Here is a 21,135-nt window from a genome sequence, read left to right as displayed (position 1 = left end):
AGGGCATCCCTCCTGGCCTCCACTGCATCTAGCTTCCTCCCCAGATCTGCATGCCCAAATCTTGGGGCCGGTCTCCTGGACGTCTTTGTTGGGAGCTGGCCGGGGATTGGCTGAGCAAGTGCTGCTTAAGTACTTCTCAACCTTAGTGGGGGGCTGGTGAGCGCGGTGAGAAGTCCGAGAGGCCTCATTAAGTGGATCAATTAAAGTTGAATAGCATTGCCGAGCGTCAAGAAGCTCGCGGCAGTTCCCGCTCGCTACAACACTTAGAAATCTTTCCGGAGAATCGCAAATGTGTACATTACAAAAAACTTTCACTTGCTCCTTTCTATGTTCTATTTTAAACAGTAATATGGATACAATCAATGGGTGTCTGGACCTGAACAATAGAAAACATCTTACAAATGCTTAACAGATATTGCCTGAAACAGCCATTCCTTTGGGACCAGCAATTCATAAAGAAATGCAGATTCCCATTATGTCCATCATTGTTTTGACAATTACAAAGAGAAATAAAATTACAAGGTCCATATTTGTTGGAAATTATCAAACCTGTTTTGGGGGAAATATTCTTTAATACCATCATTTAAATAATGACCCAATTTATGTTTCAATTGCAAACTTATGAAAATTTATTCTGAGCCAGAAGCTACACAAACGTCTAAAAGAGTAACCATTTCTTTGTTTTAAATTTTGTTTACCAAATTGCGTGAGCAATTCATTCATAATTAGAATGTGATCACAGTGGGTATGCAGAAAGTGGAAAGGTTTTACTTTGAACATCTGTGCTGATGTACAGAATCAGCTTATTAAGTACTATTTGTCCCACTCCTTAATAATTTTGTGTTCATACGGGGTTTATTATAAAGTTTTGTTTCCTAATTTTCAACAATACAATAAGTGTCTTCATATTATATAAGCCAGAATTGGGGCATGGGGGTGGGTGCTTGATATCTTCTCACTGCCAAACCGTTTTTTAAATTCTTTCATAGATTATGGGTGCTGCTGACTAGGCCATCATTTATTTCCCATCCCTAATTACCCTATTACCAGCAGCAGAAAAGCTGGTAGAGCTTCTAGCAGGCAGCCATTGATCTATTAAATAGCCTATTAGAAATAACATCCCACCTCAGGGGCAATTTTTCCCACATTGAGCAGCACCCGTGCCACATGGGGAGACTGCCCAATGAAACCTGGCGACTTCTGATTGGGTTCCAGATTTTGGGAGCTGTCGTTTTTTGTGCACTTCATTAGCCATGAAAGGGCCCCCTGGCATCAAAGGCTGCCCCCATGGCAACTACACTGCCGATTCACTGCAACTGCCCCTCACCTTCACCTCCCAATCATTGGGGTTATCTTCTGAACTGGGCTGAAGTAGAAATGTGCTGCACAGGTCTCCCTTTGAACTCCAGTGAGCGGTGTAGAATAAGGGAAACAAGAGGACACATTCTCGTTTTACAGCACTGGTTGTCACATTCTGGTATTTAAAGGTTTTAGGAGTATGTATATGTTAATGAATGGGAGAGTGGATGAATGAATGAGTGGGCAGGTAAGTAAGTGGGGGAGTTGGGAGGTGGATGAGTGGGTAGTTGGATTTGGTCAAGGAGGGTATTTAGTCTGGTCAAAGGTAGATCGTTTGGTAGTCAGAGGTTATCAGTTAAGGGATGGTTGGGGTAATCAGATCCAGTCGAAAGGTTAATTAGGCTGGGGTTAGTCATGTCTGGTCAAGGGAATAATCGGGTGATTGGGGGGAGCATTGTGGGTGATCAGCAGGGGTAGTCGGGTAGAGTTGCCCAGTATTAGAGCCAGATTTACAACAAACATTTCCTGAGTAACAATGAAGCTAAGTCACATGAATCCAGTGCAAGTCTCTGGCTCTCGCTCAGAATTGGCGATATTTGTTCTGGATACCAGGCAGCAGGCAATTGCCCATCAGAAGTTTAAATTTCCTGAGCAATTTCCACATACGACCCATGTCAGGACTTCTGCAGAATCATATAACGATCTGGAGATCAGAGGATTTGGGCCATGAATTTCAAATTATTCACTTTTGTGTATGTGTTTGTGCACGCATTGCATTGTCAAACTAGGATGATTATTAGTAACATAGATAAATAAGTGTACTCAATTATTGCTGAGCCTTCTGTGCTCAATAATAGGTTAAAATAGATGCTGTGCAATTTGAAATACAATGTTCAATAATTCAATCGTTACGTTTAGAAAAGCAGTTTCTTTCAGCAGAGCTAATAATGCCAATGTATGAGATATCTGAATTGGTTTGCCTTGCTTTAAATCATTTCTTTAAATTTATTCTGCCCTGCAGAATATTCAGAACCTGTGTTCTGGATCAAATCCAGATTATATGTTATATTATTTTCCATTGATTAATTTATTTACTTGTCTGGAGTCACTTTATTCTATTTCTTTCTGTTTATCTTTGATTTTCAACATTTACATCATTTTTAAAAAGTCAGGTGCAGTTGATGTGTTGTGGCATTTTCAAATTGAATCCTATCAAAGAAATAAATGTATTTATGCCCATAGAAATGTTCAATTGTTGGAATTTTTTTATTGATAAATGACATTGTCCAACCTAAACTTTAAATAACATAATTCTTAAATTAGCCAAAACTTGTTGGAATAGTGTACACAGCTGAAGCATCCACCTTTCTTTTGTGTTCCAGCACTGCCGCAACTGGGTATCAAGCTCTGAACCTCTGGACACGCCAGTAGAATTCATGCTACCAGACTGTCCACGAGTCTCTGCAGGTACTTTATTATTCTTTTCATAAAGTGTGGATAGATTGTTTTCTTAACGATAAAGTATATTTGCCTGCATTGGGACGTAATTTAAAATGTTTGGTAAGGAGATTTTCAACAGACATACTGATGCTTCAATTGCATCTCATTATTTTATGACCTTAAGCTGCTGAGTAAGGATAGCCAGGTGACTAGATTTTCTGTGGAATTCTTCCACTTTATGATCCTGAACATGTGCTCCTGAACATTTGCTTCACTTACAGCATTAATGGGCGGTGTCACACGTAATCCACCATTATTCATAATGTCACTCGAATGTGGCAAAGCATGTGATAGCAATAAGTATCTGGAACAATGATGTATTGATCACATGGCAATTCAGTAAAATGTACTTAACTTTAAAATCAAAAGGACCAATCAGCAACTGAATGGACATAAAGTGACTGTAGTTGAATTTCCATGATGTTCTCCCAATCATTCTCTGGCGAAGTTGATCCAAATAATTGAGAGAATCCCTAGAGAATTTTAATCCCACTGAAGCTTGTAAGTGCCCTTCCCCACCGGCATTGCTTTTATCAGCCGTTAGAAGAGTTTTTGGCTTTTTCCAAGATGCTTTTGGACAGGGATACTGAGTCAGATATCCAAGACTGAAATTTGGGAGTAACAATTTTTAAACAGAGGTATAAAGTGGTAAGATACTTCTCTGCTGTTTTAAAAAGTTGGATAATTAGGAATTAATATGCATCTTCTTACTGGCATCAATTTTAAAATAACTTGACATTTAAATTATTCATAACAGATATATTCAGTTGATGACACTCACTCCAAGTCTGAGGGTTTCAGTTGCAAGTTGTACACCAAAATTTAAAATACATAACAAAAGTTGGTACTTTAGTGCAGTGCTGAGGTAGTGCTGCATTGTTGTAGCTGCTACCTTTTGATTGATATGTTGAACAAAGGCTCTGTCTGTCAGTTCAAATGGATTACAAAGACTTCATGACAACATTTGAGGAAGAGTATTTCAGTATTTTCTGCACCAGAAATTTGTATTCAAGTAGAGCAGAAGCATAGAGATGAGACTTGCAATATTAACTTGGGTACTTGAAATTTATAAAAAAAATAACCCCACCTTTGTAATGAAATCTGCGTTTCACATTTTGTTACTTCCAAAACTCGGCCACCATCGAATCCTCCATCTGTTGCTTTATTGCACAGTTGCCTTGAGTAGAAAAGTGGCTGAAAATAATTGTCCTCCTAGAAATATTTTTAGGACAGCAGTTATTTGGTCTAAAAGAGAGAGTCTTTACTTCGGAATTGAACCCCTGAGAGTCTATCGACATGGGAAATGCATGCATAATCCATAATCAAGTATGTGAAATGCCAATATCGACTCTGGGATGCCAAGCTTAACTGTTTTCACTCTCTCATACCATCTATAAAAGTCCATGATATGCTCCTCAATGGACTGATCATTGTTTTTTAAATCTATCAAATGCTGACCAGGCTTCATATGCTTCTAATCAGTCGTCCTTTTTGTAGAGTTTATTCAAAAACTGTAACAGAAGGTCCTGTCCCTCATCATTATTCAAATCATTCACTCTGAAAGATTTTACTCCTAATTTTACTCTTCGCTGGTAATGATAAAGCCAAAGCCATACCTTGCTTCTTTTTGGGTAATGAAGTAACCTGTGTCCATATCTAAACTTCTGTTTTCCATTGCGCATATGGCTCTGCTTTTGAGACGATTGATGGGTAATCAAAGCTTGATTTTACATCTTCCTCTGCCATCTTGCAACTTAACTCTGTCAGGAGCAGTATACTTATTTTCCAGCATCCAATCACCAAGGCTTGATGTTCACCCTTTGCTACCATGTTAATACTCACTGTTAGTATATGATGGAGGATTAATACAGCAGCATGTCTTTTACCTTCAGCAAGTTTATTGTGCATCCAACTCAGCAGAGAAACAAACTTCATATAAAATCTTCCCCCCTCCCCAATAACCATTGAGCCAACAACCGTTACCTGTCTTTAATCAGGCAATTAGCTTAAAAATGTAATTGTCATAGCATGCATTTGCTGATACATTGACACAATCACAAGTAACCCCTAATTCTTGTTGGACTGCCAATGTTTCCAGCTTTTTCTATTTCAAACGTAAATGTTTATTTTTTCAAATATTTATTGCTTCATTATTTCTGGTACAACATTCAACATCCTAAAAACTCTCTCTACAGAACTTACTCTCCTGAGCACTTTAATTGTTCTTTTGTTAATTTTAAAATTAACCCCTACAGTTACTGATTAATTGACCTGTACAAACGGTTTCTCCCTATTGAGCTGATTAATTTCTATAATAACTTTGAACACCTGTCAGATCTTTTAACCTTTATTCTGACTAAGAAAAGCTTTATTCTTTCCAGTGTCTCATCAGAATTAAACAGGGGAATTTTAACCCCCAAACTAAATGATTTTGGGTCAGATGGAGTAAAGATATAAAAAATCTTAAACCTGAATCCATCCCACCTTGAACCCACCCATTTCTGCTTTTTAACACGAGCGGGATGAGGGCCAAGTTACCAACCCATTCCTAGGGGGCATTTCAATATTTTAATTTCATGCGTCAGATTTTTGTTCTCTCTTCCAACTTAAATGCTAGACACTGGGTTCCTGGGCCTCAACCCAGCAGCTAAAGAGAGATAAGGACAGTTGTATGCAACAGTTAAGTGCTTTTCCAAAACTGCTTATGGTTCAGGAGGAGCAGGAGTGCTTCCCCTAGCCTCCTCAAATTAACCTGTTAACCTCACCCATTATGAGGCATCCCCATCCTACGCAATCTATTGCCTTCTTATGTCTTCCTTGACCTTCAATTACCTCTTCGCTCAGAGGAAACGGCAGCCACTTCTTCACCACCAGTACAATCCCTGGACAACGGTATCCAGGTGATAATGCAATTGTAAACCTATGCCTGCAGATGACCTCAAGCATGCCGATTTGCACCTTTAACATGCGATTGCATGTTATTTTCATGGCGCACCAACCTCCTCCTGTGCACCTGCCTCCTGAGACTTGATGTGTTGAAGATGCATGTATCATGAGTAAAATTCCATTGTCCCTGGAAAAAGGCTGCTAATTGATTCATTAGCAGCCCCAATTGGCTCTCGCCTGCTGCAATGCAGGTTACCTTCAGCGTGCTGAAGCTGAGTCCCGTAAAGACATGACGAGGCAGGACCACATCGGCATTGCTGACTAGAGGCATTTTTTTTTCTATTTTTGCCCAGCCCACCACACCGCCTACCTCCAAACCTGATCCAAGGGCCTGGTAAAATTCCCCTGCTGTAGCTGTACACAATCACTGAAGTGAACTTGTGCAGATTTATTTAAACAGTGGAGAAACAGCTAAAGACAATGATAGATTTTGATTTAATTTGATGCATGATCTAATTCTAAGCTGATTTAGGGCAGCCAATGTTATTGAACTGAAGAATTATCATGTTATCTTGCTATTTCTTGGAATCCCTGCTTTATTTGTGACACAACATGTACTACTGAACCCATACAATGTAAGATTACTAGTTTATTTACTACTACTTCCTAGTTGCTGCCACATTTTGTTTGTTTCAAATGAGTTCTTCTACTATTTACAAAAAATTGTTCTATAATTGTGGTAAACCACTGTGTTCTTATATTAAGGGTTGTACAGTAAAACCTGCACTACAGGTTCACCTGGGCCCCTGCATGCTAGCTCTGCCCAGGAGCCGGGTTATAAATATGCGTGGCCTTCAGCTCGCAGCCATTTCGTCAGCTGCTGTAGGAGGCCACACATCAGATACTAATAAAGCCTCATTTTGAAGTCAACTTCGTCTCCAGACAAATTGATCATGCCTCAACTTATTAGTATCTGATTCAGAAGATGGACCTCCGGATTAAACCAGATCGACTGCAGCTGGATCCACACGCAAGCGACTCCAGAAAGGACTTTCAGCACTGGCTAGCTTGTTTTGAAGCGTATATCAACGTGGCGCCGACCCCTGTTCCAGAGGCTCAGAAGATTCAAATCTTGTACTCCAGATTCAGCTCTAAAATCTTCCCGCTGATCCAGGATGCGCCCAATTACGCTGATGCTATGACTCGACTCAAAGAAAATTATGAGCTGAAGACGAACATGCTCTTCGCCAGACACACACTCGCAATGCGTGCTCAACTACCTGGTGAGTCAATCGAGGACTCCTGGAGGGCCCTGATCCACTAGTTCGGGACTGTGACTGCCAGAACGTTACAGCTAAGGAGCACTCAGATCTCCTTATGAGGGACGTTTTTGTAACTGGGATTGGGCCCGATGTTATCAGGCAGTGGCTCCTAGAAGGGACCACGCGCGACCTCGCAGAGATTAAAACACTAGCGCTTTCCATGACGGTCGCCCTGCGCAATGTACAGTCTTACGCCCCCAACCGTGCGGCCCACTCATCCTATGCTTCATGGGCTCCACTGGCAGCTGCCCCAGCGGGGGTGCTACCCACCCAATACGCCTGCGCTATGCGCCAGCCAGTGATCTCCGGGGGGCCCCAATGCTATTTTTGCGGCCAACAAAGACACCCCGCCAACGCTGCCCGGCCTGCACTGCCCTTTGTAAGGCTTGTGGGAAGAAGGGCCACTACGCAGTGGTGTGCCAGGCCCGCTTAGCGGCAGCGGTCGCCCCCCCCCCCCCCCCCCTCGGTCACGGACAATGGGCGCCGCTATCCTCCTCTCCTCCCAGGCCATGTGCGAGCAATGGGCACCACCATCTTCTCCCCCGCACAACACGTGCGTTTCATAGACGCTGCCATCTTGCTCCACCCCCGCAACGTGCGTTCCATGGGCGCCGCCATTTTGTGACCCCCAGGACCTCCGGGCGCCGCCATCCTGTCACCCCACAGCACATGGAGACCAACGGCGTTTCAGGACCCCGACTCAGTCGCCCCCCCGGAGATCACTACTCGACGATCAACCATGACTCGCATCCATGACAATCGACCAGCCCCGACCACACACTCTACCAATGCATCCACCAGCGTGAAAGTCAACGGCCACGTGACCTCCTGCCTACTGGACTCCGGGAGCACCAAGAGCTTTGTACATCCAAATACGGTAAGGCGATGCTCCCTTACGGTACACCCTCCCAATCAAAGTATCTCCCTGGCCTCCGGATCCCATCGCGTAGCGATCCGGGGGTGCTGCACGGTCACGCTCACAGTCCAAGGCGTAGAGTTCCATGTTTTTCACCTCTACGTCCTCCCTAACCTCTGCGCGGCACTTATCCTTGGCCTGGATTTTCAGTGCAACCTCCAGAGCCTGACCCTTAAATTCGGCGGACCCTTACCACCCCTCACGGTGTGCGGTCTCGCGACCCTAAAGGTCGATCCTCGTTCCCTCTTTGCCAATCTAACTCCAGATTGAAAACACGTCGCCACCAGGAGCAGACGGTACAGCACCCAGGATAAGGCCTTCATCAGGTCCGAGGTCCAGCAGTTGCTTCGGGAGGGAGTCATCAAGGCCAGCAACAGCCCCTGGAGAGCTCAAGTGGTAGTGGTTAAGTCTGGGGAGAAAAACCGAATGGTCGTGGACTACAGCCAGACCATCAACAGGTACACGCAGCTCGACGCGTAACCCCTACCACGCATATCTGACATGGTTAACCAGATTGTACAGTACCGTGTCTTCTCAATGGTGGACCTGAAATCCGCTTACCACCAGCTCCCCATCCGTAAATCGGACCGGCCATACACTGCCTTCGAGGCAGACGGCCGGCTATATCACTTCTTTAGGGTCCCCTTCGGCGTCATCAATGGGGTTTCGGTCTTCCAAAGGGAAATGGACCGAATGGTCGACCGGTACGGCTTGCGGGCCGCGTTTCCGTACCTGGACAATGCGTCCATCTGAGGCCATGATCAGCAGGACCAACCTTGCTAAATTTCTCCGCATCGCCACTCCTCAAGCTCACATATAACAAGGAGAAGTGTGTGTTCCGTACAAACCACTTAGCCATCCTCGGCTACGTGGTCCAGAACGGAGTTCTGGGGCCCGATCCCAACCGCATGCGCCCCCTCATGGAGCTTCCCCTCCCCCACTGCCCCTAGGCTCTCAAACGCTGCCTGGGGTTCTTCTCGTATTATGCTCAGTGGGTCCCAAACTATGCGGACAAGGCCCGCCCACTCATACAGTCCACTCATTTCCCCCTGACGGCCGAGGCCCAACAGGCTTTCGCCCGGATCAGAGCTGATAGTGCCAAAGCTGGGATGCACACTGTAGACGAAACATTTCCTTTCCAAGTAGAAAGCGACACATCGGACGTCGCCCTTGCTGCCACCCTCAACCAGGCAGGCCCATGACATTCTTTTCCCGCACCCTCCATGCCTCCAAAAATCGGCACTCATCCGTCGAAAAGGAGGCCCATGCTATTGTTGAGGCTGTGCGACATTGGAGGCATTACCTGGCCGGCAGGAGATTCACTCTCCTCACTGACCGGTCGGTTGTCTTCATGTTCAACAACACACGGCGGGGCAAGATTAAAAATGACAAAATCCTGCAGTGGAGTATCGAGCTCTCCACCTATAACTACGAGATTAAGTATCACTCTGGCAAACTCAACGAGCCCCCAGACGCCCTATCCCGAATTACATGTGCCAGCGCACAGGTCGACCGACTCCGGGCCCTGCACGGCAGCCTTTGTCACCCAGGGGTCACTCGGTTGTACCACTTCATTAAGGCACAAAATTTGCCCTACTCCGTCGAGGAAGTAAGGACGATCACCAAGGACTGCCAGGTCTGTGCAGAGTGCAAACCGCACTTCTACCGGCTGGTCAGCACGCACCTTGTGAAGGCCTCCTGCCCCTTTGAACGCCTCAGCGTAGATTTCAAAGGCCCCCCTCCCCTCCTCCGACCGACACACATATTTCCTCAGTGTGATCGATGAATACTCCCGTTTCCCTTGGCCATCCCATGCCCCGACATGACGTCTGCCACCGTCATTAAAGCCCTTAATTCTATCTTCACTCTGTTCGGCTTCCCTGCCTACATCCACAGTGACAGGGGATCCTCATTCTTGAGTGATGAGCTACATCAGTTCCTGCTCAGCAGGGGTATCGCCTCCAGCAGAACGACGAGCTACAACCCCCGGGGAAACGGACAGGTAGAGAAAACGGTCCAGAAATCTCCCGGCCTCCCGCTGGCAAGAGATCCTCCCTGATGCACTACATTCCATTTGCTCATTACTTTGCACTGCTCCTAACAGTACACCGCATGAACGTCTTTTTGCCTTCCCCAGGAAGTCCACATCCGGGGTTGTATCCCAACTTGGCTCACAGTTCCGGGAACCGTGCTTCTCCGTAAACATGTGCGGCTACACAAGGCGGATCCGTTGGTGGAAAGGGTGCACCTGCTCCACGCAAACGCACAGTACGCCTACGTGGCGTTCCCCGACGGCCGCCAGGATATCGTCTCCCTCAAGGACCTGGCACCAGCAGGTTCCACCCCCGCACAACCCCTGTCGCCCCTGGTGCCACCCTCCCCTTCCCCGCTGCCCCCATCACCCCCCCTAGGACTGTCCATTCTCCCCCTGCCCACCCCCGTTGATGAAGAGGATTTTGGCACGCTCCCGGAGTCAACTTCGACCACAGCAGCACCAACATCGCCGGCTCCACTTTGTCGATCCCAGAGGACGATCAAGGCGTCGGACCGGCTGGACCTCTGACCGGCCCACCGGATGACCAGAGACATTTTTTTTTACTGTTCTGTAAATATTAAAGATTGCGAATTGTATGTAGTTATCCACCAGCCCCGCGGGACTCAATTTTAACAGGGGGTGAATGTGGTAAACCACTGTGTTCTTATATTAAGGGTTGTACGGTAGAACCTGCACTACAGGTTCACCTGGGCCCCTGCATGCTATCTCCGCCCAGTGGGCGGGTTATAAATATGCGTGGCCTCCAGTTCGCAGCCATTTCGCCAGCTGCTGTGGGAGGCCACACATCAGGGGCGGGATTCTCCGATATCGGCGCGATGTCCGCCGACCGGCGCCAAAAACGGCGCAAATCAGTCCGGCATCACGCCTCCCCAAAGGTGCGGAAGTCTCTGCATCTTGAGGGGCCGAGCCCTCACCTTGAGGGTCTATGCCCGCGCCGGACTGATTTCCGCCCCGCCAGCTGGCGGGAAATGACTTTGCCGGGCGGCGCATGCGCGGGAGTGTCAGCGGCCGCTCACGGCATCCCTGCGCATGCGCAGTGGAGGGGGTCTCTTCCGCCTCCGCCATAGTGGAGACCATGGCGAAGGCGGAAGGAAAAGAGTGCCCCCACGGCACAGGCTCGCCCGCGGATCGGTGGGCCCCGATCGCGGGCCAGGCCACCGTGAGGGCACCCCCCGGGGCCAGATCGGCCCGCGCCCCCCCCCCAGGACCCTGGAGCCCGCCCGCGCCGCCTTGTCCCACCGGTAAGAGAGGTGGTTTGATTCTCGCCGGCGGGACAGGTATTCCAGCAGCGGGACTTCAGGCCATCGCGGGCCGGAGAATCGCCGGGGGGGGGGGCCCGCCAACCGGCGCGGCGCAATTCCCACCCCCGCCGAATATCCAGTGCCGGAGACTTCGGCAACCGGCAGGGGCGGGATTCACGCCAGCCCCCGGCGATTCTCTGACCCGGCGGGGGGTCGGAGAATCCCGCCCTAGATACTAATAAAGCCTCAGTTTGAATTCAACTTCGTCTCCAGCCAAATTGATCGTGCCTCAATAATGCAGTTGCAAGATCAGCAATGGCATATGCTGTTGCAACCTTTCATGCACTCACATATCCATAAGACCTGGACACCGGCAGTTTCTTAAATGGAACTTTAAGATCTTTAGTAGCTATTTTTAAATAATCTCCAGATGTTTGACATAATCTAGATTCTATTGCCATGTTAGAATTTTCTATGTATTGCAGCATTTGGTAGCTCAGAATTTGTTCAGTACACTATTGGCAGTAGTAAAATTTGAAAAGTCCCTTTTTCACTCCTAATTTGAATTACAGTTCTTTTATGCATTATATATATTATTAAACTCCATATAGTGTGCTATCAACAATTCAATTTTTGGGCAGCACGATGGCACAGTGATTAGCATTGCTGCCTCACGGCGCCAAGGTCCCAGGTTCGATCCCAGCTCTGGGCCACTGTCTGTGTGGAGTTTGCACATTCTCTCTGTGTTTGTGTGGGTTTCGCCCCCACAACCCAAAAGATGTGCAGGGTAGATGGATTGGCCATGCTACATTGCCCCTTAATTGGAAAAAATGAATTGGGTACTCTAAAATTTAAATGAACAAAACAAAAAAAAGCAATGCACAGCTTTTTCTTATAAAAAGAAAAAAAAAAATCAAATGTTTTATCTCCATCTGTGAGCAACCTGGCTGGCCCTGTGCACCAGGAGACAATAATTAGTGAAGCTAACATCACATATTAAACAGTAGTATGTTCAGCTAGGTCATCATCAGATTTAAGGGTCTTAACAGGTTGGGGTTGGAGGGCAATCTTTCCTTGTTTAATCTGACGCAATGTCTGCTGAGATTTGCCAAAATCTTCAGTGACCTCTGACTTTAAGGTGCTATACTCCGGTGTTTTTTTATTCCCTTCTGCTTCAATGCCCATGGGGCTTTGTGTACAACTCATTTGAGAGTTCATGTAAAAGTATGTACAGATGATCAACTTTCTATTACAGAGCGTTAAACCTTTTGACATTTTTGTCTGTCACCACAAGACTTTTAAATTGTGTCAGGCAACCATTTCATTTGCTTTTGTGTGTATATTCAATGTGTTTGTGTCAGTTCAAACAAAATTGTCTGGACTAATAAAATGAAAATATATAGATGTAAAATGCCTATAGGAAAGATACACTATTGGATTAGATGCTTTCAGGTTTCTGTGGTGTGCATGACAGCAAACATATATTAAATCATTGTCCCCTCCACTGACAGAAGTAATCGTTCTCACCTCATCCTGAAAGCCTTGAGAGAATGTGGTCTGGCACCTAGCGCCAAGTAGCAGAAGTTCAGAATATAGTGTTTAGATCATGGCTGAACTGTACCTCAGCTCCACTTATTTATCTTTGGTACAAATCCCTACATGCACGACCTAATAAAAGTCGAATCTCAGTCTGCAGCATTTCAAATTCCATTATCATTTGGGGAAAAAACAGTTTCAGTGGGTGTCATTCTCCGACCCCCCAGCGGGTCGGAGAATGGCCGTTGGCCGCCGTGAATCCCGCCCCCGCCGGTTGCCGAAGTCTCCGAAGGGAGAAAAGTCGTTGGGGCGTTAATGGCGCCGCTGACGTCGGAGAATGGCACGGGTCTGCGCAAGGCAGACGATTTTGGGCCTGCCGATATTCTCCCTTCCGGATGGGCCGAAGTCCCGTCGATGTGATGACCGTTCACGTCGACGTAAATCAAACCTCCTTTTCGTCGGCGTGAACCTGTGCTCCAGGTTCACGCCGACCAACGTGGAGGTGAGTGACGGCCTGGGGGGTTGGCCGCTGGGCAGGCGATGGCGTGGCCGCAGTCTGAATGTGTGGGGAGAGGTGTGTCTCGGGTTGTGTGTGTGCGGCGGGGGGGGTGGTTAGAGTGGGCTGGGCTCCGGGGGAGTGCCTGGAGGGGGGTCCGTGCCGGGGAGGAGGATGGGGGGTCCGTGCCGGGGAGGAGGTTGGGGTCCGTGCCGGGGAGGGGGATGGGGGGGGGTCCGTGCCGGGGAGGGGGATGGGGGGGTTCTGTGCCGGGGAGGGGGATGGAGGGGGGGTAGGGGGTTCGTGCCGGGGAGGGGGATGGGGGGGGGCCCGTGCCGGGGAGGGGGATGGGGGGTCCGTGCCGGGGAGGGGGTTGGGGGGTCCGTGTCGGGGAGGAGGTTGGGGTCTGTGCCGGGGAGGGGGATGGGGGTCCGTGCCGGGGAAGAGGATGGGGTGTCCCTGCCGGGGAGGAGGATGGGGGGGGGGCCCGTGCCGGGGAGGAGGATGGGGGGTCCGTGCCGGGGAGGGGGATGGGGGGGCGGTCCGTGCCGGGGAGGGGGATGGGGGGGGGGGTCTGTGCCGGGGAGGGGGGTGGGGGGGCAAGTGAGTTGGTCCACCTGGCCAGGTGCCAGCCTCCAACAGTTGGACCCATGCAGTCCATGCCACCTGGCTGGGGGGAAGGAGGGGATATGGGCAATGATGACATGTCGTCGTTCCCCCCCCCCCCGCCACCAGGCCATCATGTTTTCCGATCATCCAGCGATGTTGGCCGCCGTGGTGGCAGCCGCTAATGTCCATGTTGCCCTGGATGAGGAGGAGGAGCGTGCCAGAGAGGCGGCGCAGGCTGCCGCAGAGGGGCTGGTGGCAGCCGCCCAGGCTGGAGGGATACCTGACCGACAGGACGAGGAGGGGGAGGAGGACGTCGCGGCCCCACGGCAACGGAGGCACCCGAGGGCGCCCCGTGTGTACCGGCCCCGGCAGTCATACCAGGACCTCACGGACCGGGAATGCAGGAGGAGACTCCGGATGAGGCGTGAAACCGTGGCACACTTCTGCCACCTGCTGGCACACCTGTCACCGCGTGGCACTGGCGGGGCACACCCTCTCCCCGTGTCCATCAAGGTTACGGTTGCCCTGAACTTGTATGTGACGGGGTCATTCCAGGAACCGAGTGGGGACCTGTCCGGCACATCGCAGACATCGGTGCATCCGGGCAGTGACAGATGCCCTATATGCCATGGCGCACCGCTACATCCGCTTCCCTGTGGACTGGGCCAGCCAAGATGCCCGGGCCGTGGGCTTCTCTGCCGTGGCCGGGATCCCCATGGTCCAGGGCGAGATCGATGGGATGCACGTCGCCGTGCGGCCACCTGCAGATAACAGGGCCGTGTTCACCAATAGGAAGGGGACCTATTCGATGAACATACAGGTGGTCTGCGACCACCGCATGATGATCCTGCAAGTCTGCGCCCGTTACCCAGGCAGTGTACACGACTCATACGTGTTGTCGCGGTCATCCATCCCCGGCATGTACGAGGGACGCCATCCCCGGCTGAGGGCTGGTTGCTGGGCGACAGGGGTTACCCATTGCGATCGTGGCTGATGACGCCTGTACGGAGGCCACGCAATGAGGCGGAGAACCGCTACAATGATGCCCATGTAGCGACAAGGGGAGTGATAGAGAGGTGCTTTGGCGTGCTGAAGATGCGTTTCAGGTGCCTGGACCTCACTGGGGGCGCCCTCCAGTATCGGTCAGATAGGGTCGGCCGCATCATTGTGGTGTGCTGCGTCCTGCACAACATAGCCCAACAGAGGGGCGATGTGCCGTAGGCAGAGGAGGGCGGAGTGGAGGAGCAGCAGGAAGAGGCGCAGTCCTCCCCAGATGAGGGGGATGGGGGCAATGGTCAGGGCAGACGGGCTAGACACAGGCGGGTGGCTGTCCACCGTTACCGGCTGGCCCAGCGGGCACGGGACAGACTGATAGCCAGCCGCCCGCTTCACTGACTAGATGGGCGTGGGAATCGGGTAGTATGGCCACAGACCGCACACCATGGCAACAGCCGACCACCCACACCCCCCACCCATCCACCCACCCAGCACCCTCCCCCCCTCCCCAACCCCACCCACCCCACCCGCATGCACACCACCCCCCCCATTGCCGATCCACCTGCGGCACAACGGCCGGGCTCACACAGTTGCGGGTGGACACGTGTCTATTGCAGGCCATGGAGGATGATGACAACCCGCCCTCTGACACTGGATCCCACTGGCGGCCGTTTCCTGGGGCGTCCTGGCCTAGATGGGCCAGGCTGCGGCCCGGGCGACTGGGATGGCGAGCTGCCAGCCTGCCCTGCCCGTTGCCCACCCGATGCACCTGAGACGGAAGGGGGGGAGTCCGCGGTGTCGCGGTGTTCCCGGACCTCCCCTACAGGGGGACCCGGGACGGACCACACCACCTCCTCCTCCCTCGGGGTGCCCGATAGCCCCCAGGCCTCTACGTGGGTGGGGGATGCGAACGGACTGGCCATCCGACGCCTCCCCAGCATCTGGCGCTGTCAGTCCTGGAGGCCCGTGCTGGTGGTATCGACAGGGGTCTGCAGGTTTGCAGCCATGGAGCCCAGGGGGTTGGCAAACCCTGTCTGTGACAGTGCGACGCCGGCTCGCACATGGCCACTCGCCGATGCCCTCAGCGATGGCCTGCAGAGACTGGGCCATGGCCTGCAGAGACTGGGCCATGGCCTGCTGAGACTGGGCTATGGCCTGCTGAGACTGGGCTATGGTGTTGAGCGCCTCTGCCATCTGGCGCTGGCACTGGCTCATGGCCTCCTGTGAGAGGGCAGCCATGTCCTGGGCCACAGACGCTGCCTGCACGGAAAGCCCCAGGACTCGCAAACCGTTCCCCATGTCTGACACCGTCGCACTCATTGCCCCCACCGCGGACGCCACCCGTGCGGTGTCGGCCTGGGTGGCACGCATGACTGGCACCACTTCCAGCTCCTGGACGCGGGTGGACTCCTCCACCTGTGACTGCAGCCGCCGCAAGCCGGCCGTCACCCTCTTCGCTCGTCTCCGGGTCAGTGGTTGCATCGGATCTATGTGTGGGTGTGGAAACCCCAGGAACCCGGGATCCATCTGGGCGGCAGATGTTCGCTTGGACTGGGCTGCCCTCCGACCGCCCGGCCCCTCTGCTGCTCCTACCTCCACCTGCTGTACCGGGACGGCTGTGTTGTGCGCACCAGTGAGTGTACCAGACGCCTCATCACTAAAGTGCCCAACCGAGGTGAGTGTTTCTGCGATGGTGGAGGGTGTTGGTGATAGCAGTGGCGTTGTGTCGTGCTCTTCGTCCCACTCTGAGTCCATGGCACTTTGGGGTGGGGGTTCGTCTCCACCCATCCACTCGGAGTCACTGTCCGGTCTTTCGTCTTCCTGGGTAGTGCTGTCCTGGGTAGTGGTGTCCTGGGTAGTGGTGACCTGGGTAGTGGTGACCTGGGTAGTGGTGTCCTGGGTAGTGGTGTCCTGGGTAGTGGTGTCCTGGCTCGGATGTGACGGGGGCCTGTGGCTGCCCCCCTCGTCGCTGGGTGGCACACGCCTGTGTCGTCGCTCCCGCACGTGACGGGGGTGTCGTCTCCCTGTTGCTCCAGGTCTCTCCGTCTCCCGTGGCCTCCGAGGGGCATCCTGCAGGCGGTCTGCATCTGCGGGGATGGGTGCCTCGACGTTTGCTCCTGCGATACACAATGAAGCATGCATGGTTAGACACGCAGGCAGTGATCAGGTGATATGGGGGAGGGGGGGATATGGGGGGGGGGGGGGGGGGATATGGGGGAGGGGGGATATGGGGGAGGGGGGATATGGGGAGGCTCATCCTGCCTGCTCTGACGAGGTTGTTCATCTTCTTGTGGCACTGGGTGCCTGTCCGTGGTGTCAGGGCCGCAGCGGTGACGGCCTCTGCCACCTCCCTCCACAGACGCCGGCTGTGGCGTGGGGCAACTCTGCGGCCGTGCCCGGGATACAGGGCGTCCCTCCTCTGCTCTACTGCGTCCAGGAGCGCCTCCACATCCCGTGACTGGAACCTCGGGGCTGAGCGGCGGCCAGCCATCCAGTCGGGTGTTCCGGTCGGGTGTTCCGGTCGGGTGGGGGGGAGCAGCGCGTTGTTATGAGCCGTCACGCCGTGCGGCGTGTATGACGCTGCACGGCGTGAACCACGTGCGCAAGTGCGGATCCCGTCACGTCGCTGCTAGCCCATTTCGGGCCGGAGACTTTTGAACCATTTTTCCGGTGTGACGCAAGTCAGATTTGCGCCGTTTTTTGCGCCGATCGGCGGACTTTGCGCCGATAACGGAGAATTTGTCCAGTATGTCCCAACATTTTGTGTTAAAATGATTCCTGGTTTCAGTCTTAATAGGCCTAATTTTAAATTTGTGTCCCTTGTTCTGATTACCCCACCAGACGAAATAATTAATCTGTATCAGCCCTACAAAATTGCTTCATCTTTTTAAACACCTCAATCAAATTACTCCTCAACTGTTCAAATCTCAAGGAAATACAGAAGCAGGGGGCAATTCTCCAATATTGAGGCCAGGTGTTCGCACCGTCGTGAACGCCGTCGCGTTTAACAACGGCGCAAACAGGCCCGGACACGACCTATTCTGGCACCCACAGGGGGCCAGCACGGCGCTGGAGCGGTTCACGCTCCAGCGTCCTTATGCGGCGCCAAATGGGCGTCGCACCAACCCGCGCATGCGCAGTTGGGCCGCACTAACCTGCGCATGCGCGGGGAACGTCTTACGCAGGGCGGCCCCTTACCAACATGGAGCCGGTGTTCTGGGGCTGCGCGCGGAAGGATGTAGGCCCGGGGGGGGGGAGGCCGGCCCGCCGATCGGTGGGCCCCAATCGCAGGCCAGACCCCATCGGAGGCCACCCCGGTGAAGGAGCCCCCCCTCCCCCCACAGGCCGCCCCCCCAACGTTCCTGCAGAGTTCCCGCCGGCAGCGAGCAGGGGTGGACGGTGCCGGCGGGAACCTTTTGTGTCGTAGCGGCCGCTCGGCCCATCCGGCTGGAGAATTGCCGCTCGCCGGTTCTCCGAGCGGCCCAGTGCGAATCGCGCGCCGCTGGTTTCCGGGGGGGGGGGGTGAATCGCGTGCGGGGGTCGGGGTTGCGTGGAGCGATTCGCACGTCGTCCCTGCGATTCTCCCACCCGGCGTGTGTGGGGGGGCGGGGGGGTCGGGGCGGCGTGGCGCAATTCGCACGGCGTCCCTGCAATTCTCCCACCCGGTGTGGGGGGGGGGGGGGGGGGGCGGGGGTGGAGAATAGCGCCCTCAAGTGTTTGACCTACCTGCATAATTTAATCCTTTAAACAGTGTGTCATTCTGATAAATCTATAATCTACCCACTCCGAGACCATACATCTTTCTTGAGGTACGATGCTTTTACAGAAAGGGGAGAAATGATAGGGATGATGCCCCCTCATGACTGACTGAAGACAGCATGTTTTCACGAAGGAAATCTGCTTTAAGCCTCTAAATGCTGTAGCTGCCAGGAATAGCCAAATTGCAGGTTTTCTCATAAATTTGAAAAGATCAATGTTGATTATTCAACACTTGTATACATATGCAACTACATCCACTCACAATCATACAAACACACACACACATTCAAGAAAAAAATGGTGATTATAAAAGGTAGTTAGATCTTAAAAGTTATCGGTCACACTTCCTTTTCCCTGAGATGAAGTCTTTAAGATGGTGCATGCCAGTAATCCTTTTGGCCACTGAAGAAAATAATCTGGGCGTTTAGGAAGTTGGATTCACTGTGATTTATTGCTTGCAGGATCAGGGGCGAAATTCTCCTACCCGCCCCGCCACATTTCTGCCCCGACCGGCCGGCGGGAGTCTCCGTAACACCGGCCGGTCAATGGGGTTTCCCATTGTGGGGCAGCCCCACGCCGTCGGGAAACCCCTGGGCGCCGGCAAAACAGAGGCTCCCGCCGGCGGAGAATGACGCCCCAGATGTCTCTTCTTCCACTCCAATCAAGGTGCGGTCGAAGCCCTGTAGCAAAACCCAGGTTTGATTCCTCAAATGGAGAGGTCAAGGCCAATCTGATGTTGCTGCCTGCTGATGGTTCTTAGGCAGGGTCTTGTTCCTTCGTTAGTCTGGAACTTTCTCCCTTTCTGCTCAAAGATTGAAATCTCCTTATTAGAAACGTTGTTTCTGCCATGTGGCCAGAGTATCTTTTCCCCATTGTCCTCACAAATGATTCCTGATGTCTAGGCCATTGTCAAACAATAAGATCTGAGTTTCACCCATTCACATTTCATTGTGATATAACAGGGATTTTTCTCACACCCATTCTCTGGATTTCAACACTTAAAGTCTGCAAGCAGTACTATGAAAACAGTTCATTTAATTATTTGGAGAGGTACGGTCATTAACCACAGGAAAGGTCTTTTGCATTTTAATGACTTTTCAAAGATATGTCCAAAAAAGCTATTTACATTTTAATGACTTGTCCAGACACAAAGATTAGCAGAGGGTTTCTGTAGGCCCAGCTGTATTGAAAGGAAAGAAAAGGTCACCTGATCTTTCAACTCCATTTTGTTTTAAGTAAATTGGCCATTTCAAGTTTATACTCCATAAATCCATGCTGTGTGAGTGTAACATCTCCCCGTAAAAAGGGGAAAAATGAAATTCCTTTACATTTCATTTTTTAAGGAAATAAAAACAGCATATAGCAAACATCCAGTTACTATCACAAAGCCTTCCACAGCTTACAGTAATACTTAGTTTAAATTCTGGACTGACATCCACAATTACATTACTTTTTCCAGCAATTCACATGATTTTTAAGTTAAACAGCTGAAGGAGTAGGCTTCATTTGAACAGTCTTCAACTGTTGACTTTAAATTACTGAAGGAAAGTTAGTATATTGTAGCCAGTATATGTTAATACCACCCTGTGTTTTTATTGACATAGATCTCAAAATGTTGAACGGCTAACAAAGGCCCCAAAGCCTCCTTTTCTATACTGGATTATTTTTTTTTAAAAAATATTTTTTTATTCTCCTTTTTCACATTTTCTCCCAAATTGACACCCAACAATAAATAATAATCAGTAACAAATGTAATGTCAATCCCAATCCCAATATTGTCAATGTCAATAACAACGATACCATCCTCCCATCAAGCCCCAGATATTGGCCCGCATGTTAACATAAACAAATGACAAAAAGGAATCAAGAATCACCCATAGTCACCATTAACACATACAGTCCCCCTCCCCCCAACCCTCCCAGCCCCCAACACCCCTAATGTTCGATGTGATCCAATTCTCGAAAGTACATAATGAATAACGCCCATGAATTGTCGAACCTTTCCATCCTTCCCCTCAGTTCAAATTTGACCTTTTCAAGCGTCAAGAATTCCAGCAGGTCCCTGCCATGCCAGGGCACAGGGTGGAGAGATTGATCTCCACCCTAACAGGATCCGTCTTCGGGCGATCAACGAGGCGAAGGCTACAACAACCCCGGCTGGTCCGACACCCCAAATATGGCCTCCCGAGGGCCCGGGTCCAGTTTCACGTGCACCACTTTAGAGATTACCCTAAGCATCTCCTTCCAGTAATCCTCCAGCTTTGGACAGGACCAAAACATATGAACGTGGTTTGCGGGGCCTCCCCCGCAACGTTCACACACATCTTCTACCCCCTCAAAGAGCTGGGCTCATCCTCGCCCTTGTAAGGTGCGCTCTATACACCATCTTCAGCTGTATCAGCCCCAACCTCGCACACGAGGTAGAGGCGTTCACCCTCCGGCGCACCTCATACCAGAACCCCTCCTCCATACCCTCTCCCAACTCTTCTGCCCACTTTGCCTTGATCCCTTCTAGTGGC

The 21,135-nt window shown here is 51.1% G+C and overlaps 1 protein-coding gene across 13 annotated transcripts in view; it reads left to right on the top strand.

The window, feature by feature from the left end:
- Window positions 1-21,135, top strand: part of arb2a (ARB2 cotranscriptional regulator A) — a 1,003,719-nt gene that overhangs the window by 693,312 nt on the left and 289,272 nt on the right. For all 13 annotated transcript variants that reach the window (XM_072516284.1, XM_072516280.1, XM_072516278.1 and 10 more), the window contains one exon: window positions 2,682-2,766. In XM_072516284.1, coding sequence (XP_072372385.1) covers window positions 2,682-2,766 — 85 coding nt within the window. The remainder of the gene's footprint in view (window positions 1-2,681; window positions 2,767-21,135) is intronic.

The sequence above is a fragment of the Scyliorhinus torazame genome, chromosome 9 (genome assembly GCF_047496885.1).
Source record: "Scyliorhinus torazame isolate Kashiwa2021f chromosome 9, sScyTor2.1, whole genome shotgun sequence".
Classification (NCBI taxonomy): Eukaryota; Metazoa; Chordata; class Chondrichthyes; order Carcharhiniformes; family Scyliorhinidae; genus Scyliorhinus; species Scyliorhinus torazame.
Note: the sequence above shows the minus strand (reverse complement) of the source record. Positions and strands in the feature narration are given on the sequence as shown.